General features: G+C 37.1%; 1 protein-coding gene across 1 annotated transcript in view; it reads right to left on the reverse strand.

Moving 5' to 3' along the window:
* Positions 1 to 19,795, reverse strand: part of LOC150096624 (CD109 antigen-like) — a 930,782-nt gene that overhangs the window by 620,588 nt on the left and 290,399 nt on the right. Inside the window, exons 11-12 of the mRNA XM_090407963.1 lie at positions 15,322 to 15,433; positions 2,221 to 2,442 (exon numbers count right to left, since the gene is read on the reverse strand). Coding sequence (XP_090264089.1) covers positions 2,221 to 2,442; positions 15,322 to 15,433 — 334 coding nt within the window. The remainder of the gene's footprint in view (positions 1 to 2,220; positions 2,443 to 15,321; positions 15,434 to 19,795) is intronic.

The following is a 19,795-nucleotide window of genomic DNA, read 5'->3' on the forward strand; positions in this document are numbered from 1 at the left end:
GGTAAAATACTTTCTACATTTATATCTCCTCCAGAGATTTTTATTTAATAAGGTTAGAACACCTTATGGCAACTTGTTCTGTAAAATACTTATACTTATATAAGCTCTGTATTACTAAATCTTGGTATTTCTAGCCTAGCTCCCACTGATGAGCCCTCAATAAAGGTCGAAACCGGTCTGGGTAGTGGCCTCTTGCCTTTAATACAAAACATCATGCATCCCCTTCTTGGAGATGTGTTTTGGCATTAAGGGTAAATATTAAGAGTGATCAGAGCTTATGCCACCTTTACCACGAGTTGCCTTGGTCTTGCACTATGTATAGGATCAGCTAGACTTGCATCACTTGCAGGCGCAAACTTGACTTGTTTGTCTGTTTGCTTACTTGGGAAATGGAGTAAAACCAGGTTTAAAATTCCTTGGTATTTTTAACACAGATGTGAATATTAAATTATACAAGGAGGATCACTTTAATATTAGAAAAGATCGACTGCATGAAGACAAAATTTAAAGATGAAAATTTTGGAATGACTGATAGCATCAGGAGTGCAATAGAGATAAAGATATATATAGAGCAAAGAAGAATAAGAGGTGTGTAATAGTTGGATTTCAGTACGGAAGAGGAGTAGATGTAATTTTGAAGTTGTACATGTAACTGATCAAAACTAAAATTGAAACTGAGATTATGCATATTTTTGAAATAGATCTGTAAGGTTTCACAAAAGGTCTGCATTTTTTTTTTCCTGCATACGGTCTATTTCTTCTCTTTAACATTTTCAAGAAAGTTTTGCCTAAGATGTAGTTTGTAGGACACAGAATGGATGGTGAATTTTCTGCATACACATGGAGAAAAATATTCATTGTAAAGTAAAGAAAGTGCACTATAATAAATTTTTCCATACCTAAAGACTCATCTTTCTCCTCTCCATATATCTTCTATTTGCTTTGCAATCATTTGCATCTAAAATAATGAACAATTATTTATCTCTTTACTCTTATTTTAACATTTTCAGTGACCTTCTAGATCTTCAATCCTAGCAAATGAAATATTTTACTTGATCATTCAGAATATCACTAATACCATATTCTCATAGAATGTTTTACATTTCTCATTCATGCTTTATTCGATATCTTTCAATTTGGTTATTATTATTATTATTTCATGACACCTCCGAGGAGTCCAAAAACTCATCGAGGGAGAACACCTACTCAACAACTCTCCATTTCCACCACTTAATCCACCAACTACACCAAACCACCACTACCATCATCATCTCCACCAACACCACCTACTGCCCACCACTACCACTAGTATTTTTTGTCTGTAAATTGTGTGTGTTCTGAAGGCCGATTTTTTCTGTATGTGGAATGAAAAATCCAAGTTTCCAGGAGGAAAAAACCTGTTACTTCCATATAAGATCAGCTAATGCATCTTCGAATGAAAAATTCTCAAATAAAGATTCCTCTCATCACGACAAGAATCAACCTTAGGTTTCTACTCTCTAAAATCTTTGTTTCTTTTATCTGTTCTTTGTATGAAATTCCATTACTGCATTTACTAATCTCTATTTTGTCCTTCAAAAAGCATGAGATGATCTTAGAATCTTGTTCATGTCCTCATCCTACAAATCAATTTTCATTTATTTGTAGGATTATTTAGCTTGTTATCATCATTTCCTTTTTTGTTGTTGATCTGCTTCTACATCTTCAATGTTCATTGTTATTTTTTTCTATCATTCACAAAAGTCCATTCAAACACAAGTCCATTATATCAGTTCCTTTATCTTTTTTATAATTAGATTTAATTTAATTAAAAAATCCATACATTTTTCTAATTAGACATTTTATTGGCAATGTATATAATTTCAGATTTATGATTTTTGCATGTTCTGCACCTCGACGTTCTTGCATATGCTCACATTCCAATTGCATGCTAACAAATCTACATGTTCAACGAATTAAAAAACTGATGATTGTATTAGAATTTCAACTAATAATGAGAAATGCTATGTAATTTTTAAAAAAGGCATAATTACATAGCAAATTATTAGTTATTATTGAAACACATTTAAATGTATTTAAATGTAAATCTATGCATTATGATATGTTCTTATAAATAACTTTAAAATAAATTAATAGAAACCATAATATTGCTCAAATCATTGTAAAAAAAAAAAAAAGCATTTATTAAGATTGCAAAATGCTAACAAAATTACTACTTACAAATGCCGTATATCTTAGCCCTGGTTTAAAGGTCTCTGAAGTTTTAATAAGCTCCACTTTTATCTCTTTATCATAAATCCACATAGTATTAGTAGTATTATACTTGCGTTTGGTTTCTTCTTCTTCAACAAGAGCAAAGAATTCTATCTCACGTTTAAAGAAATCTGTCCTCAGAGATAAATCTTGAAGCAAATTTACATAAATCTCAATGCTGCCATCAATCTTGAAATATATGAAAATAAATAAATACACACACACATGTAGTTTAAATTTATAAAGGATTCTATACATAAGAGTTGCTTTCTTTATTTTATTAAGAGAAGCATTTATAAACTTGATTAACCTATATAAGTTGATTTTTATCAACTAATAAATTTTAATTAAAACAAAATTTCAAATATTTTAGAATGCACCTATACATATACAGACCACATGCATATGAAACTCTCGATTATGATGTATGTAATCAAATATAAAGTATTAGATCATTCTTAGATGTTTATATTTTTTTCTTAAATATGAATCTCACTCACAAAAGATAATTAGCCTTTTACATTATGTATTAATTTATATTTATGTGCACAAAGCATAAACAGGCAGGTCACATTTATAAATGTTTAGTTTGATGCTAAAATGGAAAGAAAAGAAGTATGACTTTCTTTTCAATTTTGAGTTTTTCCATTTTCTTCTTCTTGTTATTTTTATTCAGACTTCCATGGAGTCAAAAGACTCATCGTGGGAGATCCTTCCAAAGAAACACAAAGTCCATCATACCACTCCTTAAACTCATTGACTGTTCTTGTTCTCACAATTTTATCAGGCAATGCATTCCACAGTTCAACCACCCTCCATGCAAAGAAACCACTCCTTACCCTCTTGCTCACTGCTTCCTTTTGCAACTTCCAGGGATGGCCCCTTGTCATCACTCCTTCCAGCTGTTCCAAAAAGTAAAAGGACTCCCCAGTGTCAATCCTGTAACTACCTCTCAACAGTTTAAAAGTCTCAATCATATCACCTCTCCTTCTTCTATCTACCAAAACTCTGCAGTTCCACATTCCCTCAGCCGATCCTCATAACTAACATTGTACAGTCCTGAAACCATCTTTGCTATCCACCTCTGTACCCTTTCCACAGTTAATTTATCCCCTTTATATCCTGTGTACCAAATTTGAGAATAACAGTAAGTGTGGGTCTTACATAATGGAACAATAACGCTTTTATCTCTGCAGGTCATTGTCCTTCTCAATATTGCAGCAATCCTCAGGGTTACCTTCGCTACCTTTGCAATAAGTTCCCTGAATTTCAGTTTTCTATCAATTATCATCCCCAGATCTCCAGTCTCCCCTACTTCCACCAGTACAGCTCCTCCAATCGAGTATGCAGCCTCCCATTGATGTATCCCAAACTTCAAGACTTTACATTTTGCTGCATTAAATCGACATCCCCACTCATTTGCCCATCTGTCTAGTTTATCCACTTGCAGAGCTGCACTATTAATAATAACCCTTCCCAGCTTCACATCATCTGCAAACAACTGAAATCCCCCTGCAATCCACTAACAATGTCATTGATATAAATATTAAACAATACAGGTCCTAATACTGAGCCTGTGGGATCCCACTTGTAATCTTCTGCCTCCTTGATATTGTGCCACCATACACAACTCTCTGATACCTATCAGACAGCCAATCCTGAATCCAGTTGACTAACCAAACATCTGAACCCATGTACTGCAACTTAAATATCAGCTTATTATGTGGCACTCTGTCAAATACATTTGCAAAATCCAAAAAAAGGCTGTATATGCCTTTCCCTCATCAACTGCTCTTGTCACTTTATTATAAAAGGCAACCATATTACTAAAGCAAGAGCACCCCTTAAAAAATTTATGTTGACACTCACAGCTAACATTACCCTCATTTGCCCAATGCTGTATATGGTCCCTCACTAATTTCTCCAAGATCTTAACAACTACTGATGAAACACAAACTGGCCTATAGTTTAGACCCACCCAGTCTACTACCACCCTTATGCAACAGCACTATCACAATTGGAGGTAATTGTTCAGTATTTGGAACACACTCTCCTCTTGCACTTCTAAACCTCGCACCTGCCCTATCCCTCTAGTATTAAAACTTACTTCTCCAGGATGAAATACTCCAATAAAGTGTTTATTGAACAACTCCACTATGTCCTCTGCATCAGTCACTCTATTCCCATTTTTATCCCACAATGCCATTCTTCCACAATCATTTCTCCTTCTACTGGCCACATAGCTAAAAAATTCCCTAGGATTTTCTTTGGATCTTAGTATCAATCTCTTCTCATATTCCAGTTTCGCCTTCCTTACCATACTAGTCACTCTCCTGGCCTGAGTCTTATATTCTTCATGCATCTGCTCTCTCAACCCCCTCTCATTATATCTCTTCCATAACCCTGCAGTTCCTCTTTGATAATGTTTGTCATCCATTTTATACCAAATTGTGTCCGCTTCTTCACTTGTGAAATACAGCTTACTATTGCTGCTAACAAATATTCCTTCACAATTTCCTAAGCACTAATGATATCCTGGTCTTCCAATTCTGCCCTCCATGGAATTGCCCCAAGTTGATATCTAAGACTAATATAATCACCTGCCTTACAATTTCACATACGTTCCCTTTTCTTTGATACTCCTGCACGTCTGTTCATCTTCCAAGTCAAAACCAAATGGTCACTCACTCCAACTGGACGAGAGGCATCATCTCAGTTTTTATCACTCTTCTAATGCTATGACCAAATCCAAAACCCTTGACCCTCTTGTTCCCTCAATTACATGTTGCCTAAGACATCTGTCCCTCAAGAATTCCATAAATTCCATTATTACTACATGCATTTTCCTCTTCCCAACTTATACTGCTGCAGTTAAAATCTCCCATAACAATCATTCTTCTTGCACTTGCCAAACTCAACTGAAACATCTCCTGGTCCCCACCCTCTGTGCCCCTTGGCTTGTAGCAACACCCCACTAAATATCCTGTCTTGCCCACCTCTATCTTACACCATATGCTTTCAAAACCATTAATATCACTGCCTTCAAAAGCCTACACTCTTAGAGGACATAAGTCATCACCTATCATAAGCAGTACTCCATATTTCTTCATATTTCAGCAGTTTTCCTGCTGAAAAATGCTGTACCCTGCTACTTCTATTCCTGTTATTATATCATCTTCCATCAACCATGTCTCAGAGATCCCAATAATCTTTAGCCAAGCTAATGCTATCAGTGTTGCCAATTCATCTGCTTTATTCCAGATACTCCTAGCATTGGTATAAAGGATAAAAATGTCACTGCTTCTATACCTATCATTATCCCCTCCCGACTCCACTGGACTCAGTGTTACCTGATGTCGTCTCACAAGAAGCCACCCCTGCTACCTTCCACCCTGGGAATTCTAGTTTCTCTGCATTGACACACCGACTTGTTCAAAAAACAGCAATCTGTCCAGATGCCTATGTCCTTCCTCATTCAAATGCAAGCAGTCACTCGCATACGCTTCCTTTCTGTCCTCAAATGCCCTCCAAGCATCCACATATTACAATTCTCTCTTCTGACACATTCTGGCTATTATGCTATTCATTATTATAACTGGATAACACACACACACACACACACACACACACACACACACACACACACACACACACACACACACACACACACACACACACACACACACACACTATCTTTCCTCTCTGCATTTTCTTTTGTACAACCGCAAGCATGAATCATAGGGAAACATATCAGGAAAAACTGTAAAAAAAATATATCTTTTGAATCATTCTTGCTGTGAATCACAAATGTATTATATGTATAGGATATTAAAAATAACTTTTTTGATATCAAGTATAAATCTTGTATAAGACTTTTCTGATTATTAAATAAAATATTTTTTCTTAACATAGCATTAATCCACATAACATTATTTATTAACACATACAAAACAAACCGGCACCACCTTGTATAGCAATATTTCAAATTTTCATATACATCTCTTCAGTATCTGCATAATCATATTATTATTATTATTTCCCAAGACCTCATGGAGTCAAAGACTCAACTGGGAGGTCCTTTTATCACACACACATCTCATCATACCGTGTCTTAAACACACTCAAACTCCTTGCAGACACCACACTCTCAGGCAAGGCATTTCAATCATTCACAACTCTGCACGAAAAAAACCTGCCTCTCACTCCCCTACTCACACCCTCTTTATACAATTTCCAGTGATGACCTCTGGTTCTCCCCTGATCTCCCACTATTCTCTGTAGAACTTCTCCACCATTGATCTTATAACAACCCCTTAGCAACTTGTAGGTCTCTATCATATCTCCCCCTCTTCCTTCTCTCCACAGACTCTGCAAATTACATTTTCTCAATCTTTCCTCATACTTAACATTCCAGAGGTCAGAAACTACCTTAGTCAGTTGCCTTTGGACCCTTTCCAACATCTCTTCATCCTTTTGAAAACCCGGTGACCAAATCTGGGCACAATAGTCCATGTGTGGCCTAATCAAAGCCTTATACAATGGAACAAGAATCTCCCTACTCCTACACGTCAGTGTCCTCCGCATCATTCCCAGAAGTCTTTGTGTTGTCTTCACAATTTTGGCGATGTGTCCCCTAAATTTTAGATATCCACTATCACCCCCAGATCTCTTATTTCCTCTACCTCCAACAATATATTCTCACCAAGCATAAATTCTGCATATCATCTTTGTTTTCCAAATTTTAAAACCTTACGTTTTGCAACATTGAATTCACATCCCCATTTGCTTGCCCAATCACTCAACTTATTCAAGTCTTCTTGCAAGGCCACAACATCTTCACTACTCTTTATGGTTCGTCCCAACTTTGCATCATCTGCAAACAACTGAATATCTCCATCCAAATCTTCACCTATATCATTAATATATAAGTTAAACAGTAATGTCCCTAAAACAGACCCCTGAGGCACTCCATTAGTGGCGTTCCTTTTCCTGGATATTGCACCCCCCATACACAACTTGTTGATACCTATCAGACAGCCAATCTCCAATCCAATGCACTAATCTAATATCCAACCCCATCTGCTCTAGTTTCATGAGGTACTCTATCATGAGGTACTCTATCAAAATCCTTTGCGAAATCCAAGTATATTATTGTGTATCCTTCTCCTCTGTCCAAGGAAGCAGTCACTTTATTGTAATAAGTAAGTAGATTACTAAAACATGACCTCCCTTTAGCAAATCCATGCTGTCCATCAAAGATTACACCATTGTTGTCAACCTAACTCTGGATACTAGTTCTCACTAGTTCTCCAACAACTTAACCACAACACCTGACACAGAGATAGGCCAATAGTTTGATGCGTGAGTTCGATCACTTAGTTTATGAAGTGGCACAATCGTGCCCTCCTTCCACTCTTTAGGAACTTGACCAAGTGCAAGACTTGTATTAAAAAAATATGTCAAGGCAGATGTCAACTCTCTGGCACATTCCTTCCGAATACGCAGTGATATATTATCAAGTCCCAAAGCCTTATTTATATCTAGTTTACTCAACTCCCCAAACACCTCTTGCTCACTTACAGTCAGTCTCTCCTCCCCATCATCAACTGCTCTCAATCTCTCCATGAAGTCACATTCACAAGATTGAAAGATCTTTATGAACTGCTCATTAAGTATCTCTGCCATACATTCTGCAACAACTGTCTTTATACCATTTCCTCCAATCAATGTCATCCTTCCATAATCATTCTTTCTTTTGCTGGCTACATATCGAAAGAACTCCCTACGATTCTTTTTGGCTTCATTAGCTAACTGCTGTTCATACCTCTCTTTAGCTACTCTCATCAACCAAGTAACCCTCCTTGCCTGGTCTTTGTAGACCTCATGAAATTGGTTACATCCACTTCTCTCATGCTGCCTCCACAATACCCTTTTTCTCTATATCGCATGCTTACTCTCTTTATTCATCCATCTCACACCTACCTTATTTAACCTTCTCACCCTTGGAATACATTTAGACATTGCATCTACTAAATAGTTTTTGAAAAACCCCCAAGTTGCATTGATCTCTTTTCCAGCTAACTCCTCGTTCCATGCTACACCTGCAAGCGGTCTCCTGAGCTCTTCATAATCACCTCCCTTGTAGTTCCACATATACCTTTTTTTCACAGGGGTCCTTGCACTGCTGGCAACCACCCAGGTAATCACCTCATGGTCACTTTCACCAATTGGTGGATGATTTGACACCTCATTTATAATTACATCCTCTAATGAGATGACCAAATCCAAGATCCTTAATCCTCGTGTGCCCTCTGTTACATACTGTCTGAGGTAGTTATCCCTCAAAAACCCAAGAAACTCATTTTGTTTACTTCTGGTTGCTATCTCTTCATTCCAGTCTATATTGCCATAATTAAAATCACCCACAATGATCACCCTTTTTCTTATTTACTTGGCTTATTTGACTATACATTTCACTATCACCACCATTCACATTACCAGGTCTATAACAACATCCCACCAAGTATTTGATTCTATTCACCTCTATCTCACACCATACTGCCTCAAAACCACTGGCCCTATTTCCCTCTTGTATCGCTACCTTGTATGGACATAACTCTTTCTCTATCATCAATAGCACTCCTCCTCCCTTTTTACCCCTTCTATCCTCACGAAACAGATCATACCCTTCCATCTCTATTCATGTCAGGATGCCGTCCTCATCTAACCATGTCTCACTTATTCCGACAATCTTTGGGTGAACAGATGCAATTAGTGCAACCATTTCATCCATCTTGTTTCTTATACTTCTAGCATTGGTATACAAACACGACAGCTCATTTCTGGATCTACAGCTAGTTCCACTGATACCATGCACTCGATGTGACTGGGCTGGGGCCATTTCCCTTTCTGCTTCTTCATTTTAGAACCCTTTTCAATTCCAACTGTTTCCTCTTGATCCCTGGTCAACCCATTTCTTTCCTGCCTACACATGCTCTCACCTCCTCTTGGAGCATCCATCTTTCTCACGCTGTGTACCCCTGTCCACCCTGGGCCTCCCCGTTTCCCTGCTTCTTTTGCACACCCATTCTCTCATTTTCTATACTCATACCACTCACTTCCCCATTCATTTCCACTTCTTCAATCTCTCCTGTCTTACTCTCCTGCTTTTCCACATCACTCCCCTCTCGATCTGATTCATTCTCTCTATTCACTTCTCTACCTTCCAGCAGCAGTCTCTCCAAGCGACTCACACCATAACCACTCAAATGCAGTCCATCACTCCCATACAGCTCACTTCGTCCCTCAAACTCATTCCACACATTAACAAACTGTACTCCCATATCCTCACACATTTCAGCCAGAATATCATTCATAATCCTTTCTCTCTGCCTCATTTCACCACAATCATACCTAGGCAACACACTGACTACCCTTCCTGTCACACTATTCTCTTTTATCTTTCCAAGCAGCCTCCTGACATTCATTCTGACATGCTCTTTGTTCTCTCTCAAATCATTTGTACCAATTGATACAATTAACTCTTTTGCTCACTCCCGCCTCATATGCAATACCTCAATCACTCTACTCATTTTACCGCCTGGAAAACATACCTTGTGCATTTTATCCTCTAGCACACCTTTAATAATGGAGTCGCCATACAGTGCCACTCACTCATCTTTCGTTAACTCTTTCATGCCATCATGATTTATTTTAATAGTTTTGACCTGAATTCTCTTAATTTCATTCTGCATCCATTTCATTTCTTGCCTCATCCAATCCAATTCACTTTCCAAATCTCGCGACACATTCTCTCTATCATTAAATATTTCGAACTTTCTAACTCTCGACCCCCTCTTCTCACTTTCCCTCTCATTCATCTCCGTACTTTCGGTCCAACATACGTCCAACTTTTTTCGCTATCATTTATTCTTTCGATTTTTTTCACTTGCGATATCTGCATCACGCCATTTCTACTTTCATTGGTTCTCTTAATTCCGTTTCTTTCCGCCACTCTCGCCTCACTTTTGTCCCTTTTAACATCCGTATCACTATTTATCATTATATATCATATGTTTATACCATACTATATATCATATGTATCACTATTTTGTTTTATAGTATAACACTGAATGTTGTTATTGATATGAAAATAGGTCGCAATCCTTAACAATATTAATTGTTAAAAATTGTGACCTATGAACTCAGTGTTAGTTTGAAAAATGATGGCTGAAAAAAAATCAAAGCAATGAAAAAATTCATAAAACATCATAATCATCCAGATAAGTATGACATAATTCAAAATGTTCATTAATTAATTGTGATTTGCTGGATCCATAAGTGAAAAACAAAAAACTATAGCTACTAGCAACAGTCAATGCTATGTCTACTCAACCTGAAGCAGATTATCATCGTCATTCACAATTTCATGATACAAGGGATTTTCGGGCTACTATGACAGCATTACATAATTAAGTTTACATTATTATTAATCTCATATCAACAATTTTCCTCCAAATTAGTTAGTCTATTACTTGCCAGCACTCCAATATTGTCATATATAACATTTTATTCTTCTAAGACACTTCTGACTAAATCAATCCACCTAGATCTTGGTCTTTTTCCTTCATCAAACACCTGTTGTGCTAACCTTTCTTCTCCCATTCTGTTTAAGTAAACATACCACCTTAGAGTAGCCCTTCTTATAGATTCTTGAAAGCAAACAATATCAAGTTCCTTCCTAATGTCTTTATATTTAATATGATTCTGTCACTGATGTCACCTGTTTAGACCCCTAATTTTTCTCAGAACTGTTGTATCTATGGTCTCTAATCTTTGTTCAAGTGCTTTATTTCTAACCCAACTCTGATCCATAGCTCAATGCTGATTGGAATCCATCTTGTATACTGCTAATTTAGTATTCTGGCTAGTTTCTCTCTTATTCCATATAAATTATTTAACTCGCTCCTGAGCATTATAGCTTTACTTATTCAAATGTCTATTTCCAGATTTAATTTGCCATATTCACTAAAAAAAACTGTGCCCTAAATAGCTGAAATATTTTACTTTTTTTATAGCTTCTCCACTGAGAATACAGCTGAAGTTTTCTATGTTCCCACCTATTTTCATAGTTTTGGTCTTGTTATTGCTGATTTTCATGCCAAATATGAGGGTAGTCTGAAAAGTTCTTGGCTTTACAATAAAAAAGAATTTTTAATTTCAAATATAATTTTTATTTTTCAACATAATCTCCCTTAAGACTAATACATTTATTCCAGCGATGCTCCATTGCCATTATCCTATTCCTGTAGTGGTTCTCAGTAAGATCTACAAATTACCCCCCACACACACAGCCGCAATCACCTCTTGATTCGAAGAAAAATGCTGACTAGCAAGGAAGAGTTTTAGTTTTGGGAAGAGATAGAAGTCAGAGGGAGCCAAATCTGGGGAATAGGGTGGATGTCCCAAGAATAATAATGCAGATCCCTTAATTTTCCCTTTGCCAAAACACCTTTGTGGGCAAGTGCATTGTTCTGATGAAAGATGATTATTTTCTTCTGCGAACTGGGCCTTTTCTCACGAATTTTTTCGTCTAGTCTGGTTAAAAGATCAGAATAATATTCCCTGGTTATTGTTTACCTTTTTCAAGATAATTAATAAACAAAATGCTTTAGCATCTCAAAACACCAATGCCATGACCTTTCCTGGAGATGGAACTGACTTTGTCTTCATTGGCGCTGAACAACCGGCTTCTGTCCACTGTTTTGACTGCTGTTTGGATTCTGGTGTGTAATGGTGAATCTAAGTCTCATCCATAGTAATAAATCGATGCACAAAATCAATGTTATTCTTGTTAAAACACTCCAAGCACTGTTCAGAGATTTTCATGCGAGTGCGTTTTTGATCTGCTGTGAGCAATCATGACATCCATCTTGCACAAAGCTTTTTCATTTGCAATTCTTCGTGCAAAATATATCCTACACGTTCTATTGAAACGACTATAGTCTCAGCAATTTCATGCACTTTGACTTGCTGGTCATCCAATACCATATCGTGCACTTGATCAATGATTTCTGGTGTTGTTACACTTTTTGAATGTCCTTCACATGGATCATCTACAAGGCTGGTACAGCCATGTTTAAACTTGGTAGCCCATTTCTTAATTTTAGAAAACGAAGGAGAAGAGTGTCTATAAACTTTTATGAACGTCGAATGAATTTCTTTCAGTGTTAAATCTTCTTTTACAAAGAATTTTATAACTGCACGATACTCAATTTTATCAATTTCAAGGGATATAGACAACACTTTTGCTTCAGACAGCTCTATATAAAACAACTACCTGATAGAATGACGTAATTTCACATAGATGTTTATGACAGATGTATCAACTTAGAAAAAAAAATCTTGCCAATAGTATTGCCATCTATGGTCGAGGCCGAGAACTTTTCAGACCAGCCTTGTATATTAGAGCTGTTATTCAGTTTAGTTATAGAATCCATTAGACTTGCACTAGATGTGTGTTTTTTTCATCCAGATGATATGATATGATATCATTTGGATGAAGAAAAGATCTAAGTTGATATCTCCAATTCTAATATCAGGTTTCTGATAATGGAACATATAATGTTCCATTTACTGATATCATTGAAGTGTTTTGAAAAGCTTTTCTCTGGGCATCTTGTCATATGCCCTTTCCAGACCTACAAAACGTAAGTACAGATCCTTGTCATACTCCCATGATATTCAACAATTTGGCATAAAGTGACAAGATTCCCAGAGAAAAGCTTTTCAAAACACTTCAATTCCTCTAATAACCAGGATGGTGATAATCTAGTTAACTGGATGGATACATACAACCTGTATTTGATCTATGACACCAAGCAAGAAGGCACTCTTCAGTTGGCCAAATGGAACAGAACCCTCACCCACCAATCTGTGCATAGTCTCTACAGACTCTGAAGACCACCCTCTGCCAACAACTAGAACCATCCTCAACAGATTCCCAGCATTGTCCTACTAATAGAAATAGGTACATCAATCCCAATCATCAGTGGAACACCAATCACCAGATGGAACCTTCACAGATCCAACTGGAATATATTTGAAAAGCAAACTGAGCAAATCATTAGAGTAATACCACCCACCCCTAATTGATATCCCAGATTTCTCAAACTAATCGAAACTGCAGCCAAAGCCTCTATTCCTAGAGGCTACAGAAAATAATACATCCCATGCTGGAATAGGGATACCAAGGAACTTTTAGCCAAATATGAAAAAACTGAAGACCCAACTATTGCTAAGGAGCTCATAGCAATGCTTGACAAAAACAGAAAGGAAAGATGGATCTCAACCATCCATGAACTTGACTTCACCAAATCTAGCTGGAAAAGCTGGACACTTCTGAGAAAATTAGGGGGGGGGGGAGCAGAACCAACAACATACAAACCACCAGAGGTAACTCCTGATCAAGTGGCTAATCATTTACTGAAAACCTCCAAGATAAGCTGCAGCTCTTCCAGGAAAATAACTATGCAATCTTCCATCAGAAAAAATCTGAAGATGGCTTCCACGCTTCCTGAACTTGATGCATATACAGGATGCAGTAGTGTACAGAGTGAAAATATCACTATCAACAATGACATAGTTAATGAGAATTTTCTTATTTTTTGCATCTTCTCTCCACATGAACTTATGCACATCTTTATGTTGGAATATGGTGTTAGTAATTACTAGCCCATATCCCTAGTAAAAATCTAACAGATACTTACCATTATTATTAGCCTTACACTCCAAATTCTCCAAAAATGTTTTTATATGCCTATTGAGATTCATTTCCTACTCTGCTGTTCAGATCTCCAACCAGAATCACTTTTTCCATTTTTTTTTTATGTCAGATGATTGCTCTAGTGACTCAAAAAAAATTTCCTCTGCTTCTTTCTTAGGAGAAAGAATATGTGGATCCATAGGCACAAATACGTTTCATTCTCCATTTCCGATTTTGAAGTCTGCCCACCCCTAGCATATCCTGTGGTGTATGAAGTTCCATGTGAACTGTTTGCATTTTTAAAAATTCCTCTGTTATCTGTCTGGTAAGATCTCATCCCCTCAGTAACTTATGTCTTGATCATATTATCCCCTCTTCTCACATATTGCATAAAAAATAAATAAATGCTTGTGCTTTTAGCCCAGCAACCAATTATGTTAATTATGCTGAAATCAGCAATATGTTCATAATGCATTTAGTTTCCTCACTTGGATATTTGCTTTTAACATAATTTAATAACTGTGAATTAAAACCTTTAGACACTACCATCGTCCACACAGTTAGCCTAGTGGCTGTGCGCTTTGCAACCATATGCCTGGGGAAGGAGTGTTCTAGGTTCGATTCTCGTTGGTGACGTGAGGAGCTGAAGGATCTTCCTCAGCCATAGCCAAGTTAGCCAGTCTTGGGCATAGGGTTTTTTCCCCACTTTATCCTGGGGTTTTTCATCCCACAAAGCGAGCAAACCGGCCTTGAGAACTCGACACTACAGGACATAGGATACACCAGAGCTTAGGGCTGCCCACCTTATCCTGTGAACAGTTTGAGGTCTGATCATTAATAAAGCCTCGACAGTGCAAGGTAAAAGAGGGTAAAAGGAAGATGAGATGAGACACTACCATTACATCCATTTTATGTAATTAATTCAGAGAAAGAAATGAAATTTATTACATCCTTGAAGGCTATGACAGATTCACATGAAAAAATACTAAACTCACAAAGGAACTTAAATTAAAAGGGAGTTATACAGGAAAGTTATAAAAGGAGTTATACAAAAGATTCATATTTATTTAATTTATCTGTTATCACTGTAGACTATATTTATTATAATCTACAGTGATAACAGATATGAATGATCGAGCATGCAGTTAACTGACACCTATAATGTATTGCTACATAGAATAACAGAGCAGTTATTGGGAAGGGAGAAGGTTCTAACAATTCTTGTTAGTGACTCAAGTATGAATGTTATGAATTCCTTATGTATAGCACTTATTTAATAAATATGCTAACAACTCAAAAAATACCTTCATTTTTCTTTGAAAAGATTCATATGGGCGTACAGTCAATTTATTATACCTTGTCCTAGGAGCAACTGTAAGAGTAACTTCTCCTTTTACAGGTTTTCCAAAAGGATATCTAGTTTAAAAAATTAATGCATCACTAAATTCACAAGCAAGCTACATATAAAATCTACAGTAAGCTTATAATCTATCATAATCCAGTCTCAACTTTACTAGTTTACAAGCTCATTCAGGCTGAATATGAAACTCTGTTCCAAGGGCCAGTGAGGTGTAAAATATTCTGAATTTCTGTCCTTCCATTATGGCAGGCACCGCACTTCCATCCCACCATTAAAGTATTTAAAGATTACATTCTGATTATTATCGGAAATTTCAGGGGGAATCAAGACCTAATCATGGAAGGCCAAACATCAACCACACCAGCTAGCATACTTTCTCTTAAGCTCATTCACCACTCACCACTCATTCACATTCATCAGTCACCACTTCAACACACAAGTTTTTCCACTCATTCACTCACTGCTATGTGAGAGAAAAATCTAGCTCTTGCCTCTTCCTTAAGGGCATACGAACTCAAATTCCACAGATGCCCAAATGTCATCTCCCCACCTTCCATATAATGAAAAATGTTATAACTGGCATCCCATAACACCTGCTTTCAGAAGTTTGTTTCTATCACATTGCCCCCTAATTCACCAGCTTATAGGTGTCTGCATTCCATATATTCTCAATTTCTCATCATCATCTACATTCAATATGCTCTCAATTTCTCATCATCATCATCATTATATTCCATAATCTCAACATCATCTTTGTAATTCCTCTTTTCATCCTCTTCACAGCTTTTTCATCACTTTTGAACCCAAGAGACCAAATCTGTGTGCAGCAGTCCAGGTGGAGTTACATTATGGCCATGATTTAATGAGACAAAAGGATCACCTTATCTTTACACATCAATATTCATTATACTTGAGAAGAAATTATATTCTTGTTTAATCCTTTACCCAAGTGTAAGCAAACAAAGTCTGCACATAAAGTATCTTTACAATTATGCTACAGATGTATAGAGGCAGATGATTTCACATCAACTGCTTTAGTATCCTACAATGCAAAGCAAACTTCCTTTCTGATGTATCATTATTATTAACATCAGACCTCCATGGAGTCAGAGACCCATCCTATGCAGTACACAAAGCTCATCAAACCATGCTTTAAACCAAGGGTCGCGAAAGTCATTTGCCCATCGACCCCTTCAAGCGTTTCTTGACTTTTTATCAACCCGCTATATTTTACTATTACGTAATTATAATAGGACAAGCAAAAAAAGACGCTTATGTGAGTTTTTAGATTGTTCATTTTATAGTTACAGTGTTTATTGTATGTATAGTATAGTATATATTATTATATTACTATTACTACTACTATCGCTAGTAATATCACTGGTATTACTAGTGATATTAATAAACTACTGGTATTAATATCACTGGTATTACTACCAGCGCTGCTCAACTCATCAACACAGAGAAGTTTAGTTCGTGAATGAATAACGATTGAATTATAATATGTATGTTGATGAATTTTAGAACATTAACGGTCACTTGTATGTAGATGTGCAAAAATGAGACTGGGATCGAATACTTGTAAGTATCAGTAAATAAGAACCACGCACGTGTTGCAATCTCGCTCCCACTGCGCCGGCCAGCAGGAACCACCAACTTCCGTTTATTGGTAAATATGTCATTTTGGCCTACTTTATTGGCCTCAGTAACTATTTTCATGACCTTACTCCATCTTATAGGTCCTATTCATGGACCTGAAAGATGGAGGTACTGATCCCACGATTCACTCTTAATTGCGTTGTCATTACCTCCATGTCTTTTGTCATGGAGGTAATCCAAGTTAACCGAATTAAATATTACCCATACAATAATGTCTTATATTTTTCTGTCAACCCCCAATCGACCCCTGAGCCCGAATCGACCCCTAACAATATCATATCAACCCCAGGGGGTCAATATCGACCCCTTTGGCAACCACTGCTTTAAACTCATTCAGTCTGCATTCACAACACACTAAGGCAATCTATTAAACTCACCAATCACTCTCTATGGAGAGAACCTTCTCCTTACTCCTTTGCTCATACCCCTCCTTATACAGGCCAGGGATGTTCTCTTGCTCTACTCCCCTCCCCCATTCTATGAAAAATATTTTTGATTAACCTGGTAACAACTCCTGACCAACTTTTATTATTATTATTATTACCCCAAGACCCCATGAAGTCAAAGATTGATTTAGGAGGTTCTTTTATCATGACACAGCACATCGTACATGTCTTAAATACACTCTCAGGCAAGGCATTTCAATCATTCACAACTCTGCACGCAAAAAAACCTTTCTCACTCCCCTGCTAACACCCTCTTTATACAGTTTCCAGGGATGACCTCTGGTTCTTCCCTGATCTCCCACTGTTTTCTGTAGGACCTCTCCAATATTGATCCTATAACAACCCCTTACTAACTTGTAGGTCTCTATCATATCTCCCCTCTTCCTCCTATCCACTAGACTCTGTAAATTGTATCTTCTCAATCTTTCCTCATATTTGACATTCCAGCTTTCCAACATCTCTTCATCCTTTTGAAAACCAGGTGACCAAATCTGGGCACAGTAGTCCATGTGTGGCCTAATCAAAGCCTTATACAATGGAACAAGAATCTCCCTACCTCTACAAGTTAGTATCCTCCACATCATTCCCAGAAGTCTTTGTGTTGTCTTCACAATTTTAGCAATGTATTCCCTAAATTTCAGATCCTTATCCAATATCACCCCAAGATCTCTTAATTCCTCCACCTCTGACAATATAATCCCCACCAAGCATAAATTCCTCCACCTCTGAAAATATAATCCCCACCAAGCACAAATTTTAAAACCTTACATTTTGCAATATTGAACTCGCATCCCCATTCCCAATCACTCAATATATTCAAGTCTTCTTGAAAGGCTTTCAACTTTGGCTGTTGAAGCATTAGAGATGTCTGAAAGGAACATCCAAAGTTCAACACTGTAGCAAGATTCTCTTCTGCTACACAAAAAAAAAGCTTCACTGGCGTTGGCAAGTAGAATGAGCGCAGTGCCAATCTGTTCACATATAACGGCAAAGCTAGTGTATCTCTATATGAGGAGCCTCTCGTGAATTAAAGCAGTGTTTGAATTTAACACATTAAGGGATAATGTTATTATCCTGTCAGTGTTTCAGAAAAGCTAAATCTATTCAGTTGTCTGTAGAACTTCGGTTTCGGCTTACTGTAATGATGAGCCTTGAGTACTATGGAATCTTCATGGATTATATTAAGTCTGGTAGTTGGCTATTTATAATTGTATTGTTTAAGGAAATTACAATGTAGACTAATATGTTACCTAAAATAAATGTAATTAATACTTCCTATATCTCGGTAAAGTCAAATTATCATCATCAGGGAACACAATATAGCATGATATGTGCAAGTAAGCACTACACTGAGTAACGAGGCTGAAGTATGTCAACTGAGAGTAAGCCTAAAGTCCTAAATAATGCCACAGTGGGCTAAAATGAGCATCCTTTGCTGTTGGATTGAAATACAGTGGAAGAGAGCAGCCCAAATTTGGGGCAATTTCGTATAACCTAAGTTTCATATGCCAGCCTGGCTGGCCGAGTGGTTAGATTGTCTGCTCTCCAGTCAAGAGGCTGTGAGTTTGAATCCCGCCCACAGCGGGATTCGAACTCACATTCGAACTCACATTTTCCACAGACAATCACAAACGGATGTTTGTGATTGTCTGTGGAAATACTAGTGGTGGTCGGTGGTATATGGCGTTGGTGTAGTTGCGGTAAGTTGGTGGATTGCGAATGGTGGAAGCAGAGTTGTAGAGTAGATGCCCTCCCTCAATGAGTCTCTGGACTCCCTGGAGGTGACAAATAATAATAATAACCACATTTGTTGAGGTTTGGGTAATTTCTTAAGGCAGAAGCAGATTCAAGGAAAAATCTTTCATATTTGTATCTGCCGTGATGGAATAAAATGGCTTTCTTTCAGAGTATCCTATGTCAGGTGTCCAAAGCATGGTCAGCTAGTACTAAGTAATCATAGTGGTGGAAACGGATATCCTTATGTTCAGCAATTCTGATGTTGGTTGTCCTGCCTATCCAAGACACTAACTAAAATCCTAAAATACAACCTTTCCACCACTTACAGACCATATAAAAAATTAGGGTTCCTTATCTGAGGAATGTCCAGACTATGGCATATGTGCCAAAAGTGGCACATTGAATGATTAGAATGGCACATTGGAACCTAACGATAATAATAAAAAAAGTAAGCCTGTTTATGCAAAAAGTATTAACCAAAAACCGATTTGTAGAAAAAAAGCTAAAACTTAGTGATTATTTTTAGCGATTTCGTTGTTTCGTGCACATTTTTTTCATATTCATTTGTTTGATCTC

This window comes from Typopeltis vanoorti, chromosome 18 (genome assembly GCF_054136105.1).
Source record: "Typopeltis vanoorti isolate ZY-2024b chromosome 18, IOZ_Tvanoo_1.0, whole genome shotgun sequence".
Taxonomy (NCBI): Eukaryota; Metazoa; Arthropoda; class Arachnida; order Uropygi; family Thelyphonidae; genus Typopeltis; species Typopeltis vanoorti.